General features: G+C 37.4%; 1 protein-coding gene across 7 annotated transcripts in view; it reads right to left on the bottom strand.

Moving 5' to 3' along the window:
- The window catches only part of ADAM10 (ADAM metallopeptidase domain 10), a 164176-nt gene that overhangs the window by 120074 nt on the left and 34574 nt on the right, over positions 1-9528 (bottom strand). For 6 of the 7 annotated variants that reach the window (XR_001514089.1, XM_006765226.2, XM_015564962.1 and 3 more), the window contains exon 2: positions 1914-2064. Coding sequence is in view for 3 of the 7 variants with exons in the window: in XM_006765226.2 (XP_006765289.1) it covers positions 1914-2064 (151 nt within the window). In the remaining 4 variants the exon portion in view is untranslated. Of the gene's footprint in view, positions 1-1913; positions 2065-3587; positions 3699-9528 lie in introns of all 7 variants that reach the window. The other variant, XM_015564964.1, reaches the window with a different exon arrangement.

Below are 9528 nucleotides of genomic sequence, written 5' to 3'. Positions count from 1 at the left end.
ATGTGTGGGGAAATCAAAAGCAGCTAGAATCTCCACTTTTCCTTTTGGCATCCCCACTATATGTGGAATAGAGTATTGAATTTATTTTGAGGTGGTGGGCTAAAAACTTAGGGAGGCTTAATGCTTGCATATTATTTCACGGTGCTTAAAAAGGATGAGTAATTTTAAAATATCTGAAGTTAAGGGTCATAAAAACTTAAATGAAATGATGCCACTAACATTTTTACCTAGAAAACAAACAGACCCTGAATTGAATCTTTTTCCCTCCTTCAAATCAAAGTAGGAGATTTTATAACTTAAATACTTTTCTCTACAATGATCATTACATTGCAATATGGAAAATAAGTTAATTTAAGTAATACATTTATTTCCATGTACAAAATACTTTGTTTCATAGCATTTCTTATTATCTGCCTTTCCATCCATTAAAATACTTCCTAAGCATCTGTACTATAAGTGTAAACAATGACATATTAAATATTAGCCAGGTTCTTTGCCTGTGAGGAATAAAAACATTGTCATAGAAAAATAAATAAGAAATACATGCATGAAAAGAAAGAGAACGAATATAATGTGAGTAATACAGAGAAGTATTTAAAAGTTCCAAGGAAGGTGTAGATAAAGCTTCAAAGAAGTAGAACTTGAACTGCGCATTAAAAGATGGTGAAAATTATTTAAGATAAATTACAGAATAAACTGTACCCAGCTTAAGAAGCAATCAGAAGATCGTTCTGGGTGAAACAGACAATGTTGGGAAGTGGAGTAAGTTTAGAATATTAGACTAGATTTAATTTACAGAGAATACTGAAAGCCAAGTTAAAAAAATCTGGCTAATAATTGTAAATTGAAGACTTCAGAGCAATAAGCTGGCATGAAAAAGGAAGCATTTAAGGAAGAGTCATCTCATAGCATGTAGTTTAAATGATAAATGGAGTGGAAGTGGGGAAACCTATTAAGAGGTGAGTAATAAATCAAGATTACACCAGTAAAAAAAAAAAGTACAAAAGGAGTAAATTTACTAATTACAGCAGGCAAGTAAGAGAGTCTGACAAGAATACTCAAAAATTTTGTATCTAAGTACCCTTAACAGACAGAAAGAAAAAAAAAATGGGGTTTAAGTCAGCCAGGTCTGTGCCAAATCTGTGCTGTGTAATTTTAAAGAAGTTAACTTCTTTGAGCCTTAGTTTCCTCTGATATAAAAAGACATTTACCATGTTTGGATGTTGAGAGGATTAAATAAGAAAATGCATATAAAGTATCTATGCACCTGGAACACAACGAACACTAATAACTGATTTTTACCTCTCCCCCTTGGCTCCCTGTTCTTTATCCCTTAACAATTCTGCCTGAGAACTGAGCAATATGTAAGCAATCTATCTACAAGTTGTCATTTTAGAGCTGATGAAATTGAGTTTGTGAGATATTAAATGACTTATTCAATGGCATACAACCAGGTACCTTCACTATTAGTACCAGAAACAGATACACTGACCCTAAAACACATAAAAAGTAGTGGAAAACTATGAACATAAAATCTTTTCTTTTTTTAAATGGCACCAAGATTTTATTCCATCTCCTAGTAAAAAAAACATTTTGTATATAAAAAAGAAATCATTCTGGCATAATTTTACCATAAAATCTTCTTTAAAGACGTATCTTCTAATAACACAATGGAGGATCTAATTCATAAATTTAAAAGTATTAAAATGACTGTTTCCTTAACAATATAAAAAGGGGAATACATTTTATAGGAAAACATTTTTTTTAATGTATATACCAAATTCCAGTGTAGGCCAAATTTCTAAATAAGGACCTTTCCATTAGAAAAGGTAAATTAAGGATATAAATTTCTTCTTTTAACTTAGATTGAATAGAGGTGAAATTCAAATACAGTCAGCAATTAATTTACTCACCTTCCATGGGCATGGAAATCTAGACGTAAAAACTGGTCCTCATGTGAAACTGCTCTTTTGGCACGCTGGTGTTTTTGGTGTAATGAATCCACATCGTAAGATAATCCTTCATAATGTCTAATATATTTAGTTAAAGGATTTCCGTACTGACCTATGAAAAATAAACACTTTGAATTAGAATCATCTTGAAGGCTCATTCTAGTTCTATTATGATTCCATGATCATTCAAATATCTACAAATATGTATGAATTAATTTTCTCACTAATCCTAATACTTTACTTTCACATATTTTTTTTAAACTTGTTGCAGTGGGAATTTCAACCATACACAAAAATTTGGGTGTTAGCCATACGTCTGTCTTAGATGTACGTACATTTTTTAAAAACTCATTGTAATGGAAATTTCAACCATACACAAGTTTGGATGTTAGTTATAGGTTTGTCTTAAATGTCTTTTATCAAATTGAGAATGGTTTCTTCTCTTCATATTTTGCTGATAAAAACTATCAGGAACAAATGTTGACTTTTGTCACCTGCTCTGTCAGCATCAATTAAGATGATTATATTGGGTTTTTTCTTTTTCGTTTATTAATATAGCAAATTGCCCTAGCCGGTTAGGCTCATTGGATAGAGCGTCGGCCTGGGGACTAAAGGGTCCCAAGTTCGATTCCGGTCAAGGGCATGTACCTTGGTTGCAGGCACATCCCCAGTAGGGGGTGTGCAGGAGGCAGCTGATCGGTGCTTCTCTCTCATCGATGTTTCTAACTCTTTATCCGTCTCCCTTCCTCTCTGTAAAAAATCAATAAAATATATTTTAAAAAAATATATAGCAAATTGACTAATTTTCTAATGCCATTCCAATCTTGCATTACTGAAATAAATCCCACATAGTCATAGGGATTCAATTTGCTATAATTCTGTTTAGAATTTTTATTTATGTTCATGAGAGACAGTGCTTGTAGTTTTCTTGTACTTACTGTCTTTGTCAAGTTTTGGTATCAGAGTAAAAAATGAGTTGGGGCCCCTGCTGGATGACTCGGTTGGAGCATTGTCCAATATACGAAAAAGGTTGTGGGTTTGTAAGTATTTTGACACTCTCACAGTCAGATAAAGCATTTTACCACTTCTGATAACTTAGAACAATAACTACTGCTGTGCCATTGAAGCACATGTGATAAAAGCTCAATTATTTGCATGGGTGGAACAAAACTGGGAGAGTTATTAAACAAAGTCATCTTTTCTCTGTCCCACACACAAAGAAATTTCTCGAGCAACATAATGTTTACTTTTACTGGCAAAGGACCTGAGTAATGATTTCTGAATCTTTATAACTGAAATAGAACATAATTCACAGGGTTTAACTGGGAAAGTTTAAAATGTTACCCAGGGACACAGAATTATCAAGTATACTTCATTATTATCTTCTATATAAGACCTATGTTCCTGTGCCAACTATACCTAAATAAATATCAGTGTTTATAATTTCAGTAATGTTAAAAAACACTGAAGATACGACCATGTATTAAAACTGTATTACATAACTTTTCTCACCCAATACTTAGTAAAATGAAGGGGGAATCATGAAAATAAAGAAACAAAATTATAAAAAGCAGTCTAGTCTTTCACTTAAGAAATATCCTCAAGAATTAAAACTACAGAAGAAAAGGATATAACCAGTGTTTATGGAGCTGAAACAGGCGCATAAATTCCAATTCTATCCCCAACTCTGTTCAGTGGCATTATGCTGGCAGTTTGAAAACAGCAATGGGAGGAGTATTTACACCACTAAAATCAAAAAAGGTTACAAATCATAAAATGTTTCTCTTGTTTTCAACAGAGCCAGTGTACTAATACAACACTGGCTGAAACCTGATGGTATAATCTCTCAAACAAGCAGCCAAGGAAGTATATACAGTCAACTATACTGATAAAGTGGAAAAGCTTAACACACTGGACTCCTGATGCTGCCCCTAACCCTCAGAAGTCATACAATTCACTTTTTAGAATTCCCAAAGAGAACAGAGTTCTGGAGTTCTCGAAAATGTTGTATATAATCATGGTCTCATGACTGCAGAAAAGGGTAAAATACAAAATAGTCAGTCCCTCAAACTATGACTTGAAGGGAAAAAAATACACTGGTCTCAGAGACAAGGAAAAAAGGCAGTTGCCCACATTATATCACAGCAAAAAGAAAGGACAGAGAAGAGCCACACAACCATGAACATAACACTGTCCAAACATACTAGAACAAAAACAATGAAAGAAACAATAAAAGCAAAACAAAAGAGAACCCAACTGAGAAACAAAAAACATTTGGAAACAATCCTGAACAAACTGGAATCAGTCTTAGATGATATTAAGAAAGTCCTACTATCCAAAGAAGGAAGACCTGTAATATATAAAGCTTTGGGTATAGCCCTCAGGGAAAAAGCAGTGTATTCATAGGGGTAAAATTAGCCACAGATTAAGTAAAGGGTGCTCGGGAGCTAACCTGACAAAGTTTAAAGGCAAACAACCAAAGAATTTAATTGATTCCAAGTAGCTTAACTGTACACCAAAATAGTCTAACAGTGTTTAAAGACGACAAAAATCAAACACACAAAAAAGTAAAAATCAGAATGCTCTACATCTTATCAAAAACTACCGTGCATATAAAAAAATGAGAAAAGTATAAATATATTTTTCAACTATAACTGAAAAATAATCAGATATTAGAAACAGAAATTATAGATAATGGAATTATCATACAAAGAGGTTAAAACAGTTACTATAAATATGTTCCAAGTGTTAAAGAACATACAGGAAAAGAAACATGTTGGGGGGGGGAGATAAAACTATAAATCTATACATCCAAGAAACTCAACAGATCCTAAAAATATAAAAGAAAACCACAAAGAGGGAACTCATAAATTAATGGCTGAAAATCAGCTGTGGGTGGGTTAGAACTAGAGAAAAAGACACATTACATATGGAGGGACAAAAGTACAAATGACAGCATAACTCTATGTAAGTCAGGAGATAATACAACAACATTTTTAAAGTATAAGAAAAATTCTCAATCTAAGATTCTATATCCAGTAAAAATATCTTTCACAAATGAGGATAAAAGGGGGGGAAAGGGGAAATGAGCCCTTTTTCAAACAACAAAGCTAACAATTCATTGCTAGTAGATCTGAATTACAAGAAATGTTAAAAAAGAAAAAAGCTTTTTTACGCAGAATGAATGAAACCAGATGAAACTCTGTGTTCACACAAAGACTATTGCCAGAATTGATAAATATATGAGAAAATAAGAGATTTCTTCTCATTGTTCAACCTCTTAAAAAGTTAAGTGACTACATTTTTTTAATTTTTTTTTTTAATTTTTTTTTTCAGAGAGGAAGGGAGCGGGAGAGATAGAAACATCAATGAAGAGAATCATTGATCAGCTGTCTTCCGGACACCCCACAATGGGTATTGAACCTGCAACCCGGCATGTGTCCTGACTGGGAATCAAACTGTTACCTCCTGATCCTAGGTCAACGCTCAACCACTGACCCACGCCAGCCAGGCTACATTTTTAAAAATGTATTGTGGCATTTATGACATGTATAGAATAAAAATGTATACCCTAACTGGTTTGGCTCAGTGGACACAGCGTCGGCCTGCGGACTGAAGGGTCCCAGGTTCGATTCCGGTCAAGGGCATGTACCTTGGTTGTGGAAACATTTCCAGTAGGGGGTGTGCAGGAGGCAGCTGATCAATGTTTCTCTCTCATCGATGGTTCTAACTCTCTATCCTTCTTCCTTCCTCTCTGTAAAAAATCAATAAAGTATATATTTTTTTAAATGTATGACAACAGGAGAAACCAAGATGACAGCATAGGTAAACACCGGAGTTACCTGCCTCGAACAACCACTTCAAAAATACAACTAAAAGATGGAACGGACATCACCCAGAACCACAGGAAGACTGGCTGAGGGGAAATTCTTCAACTAGAAGGAAAGAGAACAGCATACGAGACTCAGAGGAGGTGCAGTGCGGAAAATACAAAGGTGCAGAGGTACGCGCGGCGGGCTGGTAGCTGAGGGCGCAGTTGTCGTTTTCAATCAGGACGGAGTCTCAGATTCTGAGCTCCAGATCCGGGTGAGTCTCTAGGGACCCAGACTCAAACGGGAGAAGCAGGACTCTGGACTACAACAAGACTGCACACAAAGACCACTAGGGGGTGCACCAAGAAAGCATAAAAAATGCGGAGACAAAGAAACAGGACAAAACTGTCAATGGAGGATATTGAGTTCAGAACCACACTTTTAAGGTCTCTCAAGAACTGTCTAGAAGCCGCTGATAAACTTAATGAGATCCTCAAGAAATATAATGAGACCCTCAATGTTGTGATAAAGAACCAACTAGAAATTAAGCATACACCAACTGAAATAAAGAATATTATACAGACTCCAATAGCCCAGGTGGCTCGGTTGGAGCATCACCCTGTACACCCAAAGAATATTATACAGACTCCAAACAGCAGACCAGAGGAGCGCAAGAATCAAGTCAAAGATTTGAAATGCAAAGAAGCAAAAAACACCCAACTGGAAAAGCAAAACGAAAAAAGAATCCGAAAATATGAAGATGGTGTAAGGAGCCTCTTTTCCATTCCTTTACTTTTGATCTGTGTGCCTTTATATCTGGAGGCAATCTCCTATAGAGAACATAAATAGAAGTCTTGTTTTCTTATCCATTCAGCTACCCTATGTCTTTTTATTGGAGCATTTAATCCATTTGCATTCAAAGTGATTATTAATAGGTGCATATATATTGCCATTTTATTATATATATTTATGTTTCCCTTTTTTGCATATTTATGTTCCCCACTTCCTTTTCTTTCTTCTTTTTAAATTGGTCCCTTTAACGTTTCTTGTAATACTGGTTTGGTGGTGTCCTAGTTGGATAGTTCAGTTGGTTAGAGCATTGTCCTAATTCACCAAGGTTGCACATTTGATTTCCAGTCCCAGCAAATACAAGAAGCAATCAATGAATACATAAATAAGTGGAACAACAAATTGATGTTTCTCTCCCCCCCACCCCACCGAAATCAATATATAAATTTTAAAAAAAATTTAAATACTCATTTGAGCATGGCCGGTATGGCTCACTTGTTGAGGGTTGACCCATAAACCAAGAGGTCATTGTTTCATTTCCTGGCCAGGGCACATGCCCCGGTTATGGACTCAATCCCCAGAAGGGGGGCGTGCGGGAGGCAGCTGATTAATGTTTCTCTCTCATCACTGTTTCTATCTCTCCCTCTCCCTCATTCTCGCTGTAAGAAAAAAAAAAAGTAAAATATGTACTTTTTAAAAATACTGATTTGGTGGTGATGAACTCCTTTAGCTTTTTCTCATCTGCGAAGCTCTTTATTTCTCCTTCAATTTTAAATGGTAATTTTGCTGGATAGAGTAGTCTTAATTGTAGGTCCTTGCTTTTCATCCCTTTGATTATTGCACACCAATCCCTTCTTGCCTAAAATATTTCTACTGAGTAACCAAGATGGCAGTGTAAGTACATGTGGTACTCGCATCCTCCCACAACTACATCAAAATTACAATTAAAATATAGAAAAGCCATCATTCAGAACCACCTGAAATCTGGCTGAATGGAAGTCCTCCAACTAGAGAATTAAAGAAGAAAGCACACTGAAACTGGCAGGAGGAGTAGAGGTGCAAAACAAGCTTGTCCAAAACCCACGTGTGTCACTTTTTTTAATTGGGAGGGATACCTCGGCTGCAGAGGCTTCCCGGGAAGAGCAAGAGGTCCCAGTCCCACACCAAACCCTTCAACCCAGGGTGGGTTCCAGTGCTGGGAAGAAAAGTCCTGACACAAAGGCTGCTAGAGAACCAAACAGTTCCTCTTAAAGGGCCAGTGCAGGGACTTACTCAGAGTTAACTTCCTCTGAGTTCCAGTGCTGGGGCAGGCGGCTAGAAAGGATCCAGGGACATACGGGGAAAAACTAAATTGCCTGGCATCAAGGCAAAAACTCAGGGGCAACATTCTCCCACACAAAAGTGTTAGAAACAGTGTTCAGAGTTCCTACTGAATACTGAAACCTCCCCCACCACAGAGCTGACTGGCAGATGGCATATCTGAGTCTACATCAACTTGGCTCACACGGTTTGCCCTGCCCTGGTAATTACAAGATCCTACCCAACCCAAGCTGTTTGCACTGGCTTTTCCATATAAATGGCCTGTCCTGTTTCAGGCTTTAGACTTCCCTAAAATTTCTCAAATGAGCAGCATCTGACCTCAGCACATCCCATACCTCTCAATAAGCAGTCCCGGGCCAGGCACTACAGCAGCCTGCCTTGGTTCACAGTTTTGGCCTCTCCTGGGCACCTCCAAGCCCAACACAAGTAGCAGCCATCTGCAAATCACTCTGTAACTTGTGCTGGGTGGCCCCAGACAAGGTACAGGCTGTGGATGACTTTGCATCTCCCAGGAGGCCCCAGAACAAGTGCACCCTATAAACAGCTTCAGACCACATCAGATTACAACTCTACACATCCACGAGCAACACACTCAAGGGGCAAACTCGGTGAGCACCAAAGCCCCACTAAATTAAGTCCTGTTCCATAGGGGTGTCACCTGCACAGCTGCTCTTCTGCTGTAAATCACAGCAGGTCCTCACAGCCAATTGGCCTGGGGGTCAATCCCACCCAGCGACGCCAACAGCTATCAAGGCTCAACTACAAGACTAAGCACACAGCCCACACAGGGATGCACCTGGAGTGCCCACCTCAGGTGACTGGGAAGCTGAGCCACCACGCCCTACAGGACACCTACTATACAAGGCCACTCTACCAATTCCAGGAGACAGCTCTACCTAATATATAGAAACAAACATAGGAAAACAGTCAAAATGCAGAAGCAAGGAAACATGTCACAAACGAAAGAATATAAGAAATCTCCAGAAAAAGAACTAAATGAAATGGAAACAAGCAAATTACTAGATACAGAATTCAAAACAATGGTTATAAGGTTGCTCAAGGAACTTAATGAGAGCTTCAAGGGACTTAGTGAGAATTTCAAGGGTCTTAGTGAGAACATCAAAGACATGTAAAGGACCAGTCAGAAATTAAGGATACACTAACTGAAATGAAGAATAATTTACAGGGAATCAACAATAGAGTAGAGGACGCCAAGAATCAAATCAACAATTCAAATAGCAAACAAACAAAAAAAGGAACCTCTGAGACAACTTCAATTGTATGAACATTCACATCATGGGGGTGCCAAAGGAGAGAGAGTGAGCAAGAAATTGAAAACTTATTTGAAGAAATCATTACAGAAAACTTCCCCTACCTGGTGAAAGAAATAGACTTACAAGTCCAGGAAGCACAGAAAGTCCCAAACAAGATGAACCCAAAGAGGCCCGCCCCAAGACATATCATAATTAAAATGTCAAAGGTTAAAGACAAAGAGAGAATCTTAAAAGCAGCAAGAGAAAATCAGTTTAATCAGTCACCTACAAGAACCCATGTGACTGTCAGCTGATTTCTCAACAGAAACTGCACAAGCCAGAAGGAAATGGCAAGAAATATTCGAAGTGACGAAAAGCAAAAACCGCCCTAACCGGTTTGGT

This window comes from Myotis davidii, unplaced genomic scaffold, assembly GCF_000327345.1.
Source record: "Myotis davidii unplaced genomic scaffold, ASM32734v1 scaffold441, whole genome shotgun sequence".
NCBI classification, from domain to species: domain Eukaryota; kingdom Metazoa; phylum Chordata; class Mammalia; order Chiroptera; family Vespertilionidae; genus Myotis; species Myotis davidii.
Note: the sequence above shows the minus strand (reverse complement) of the source record. Positions and strands in the feature narration are given on the sequence as shown.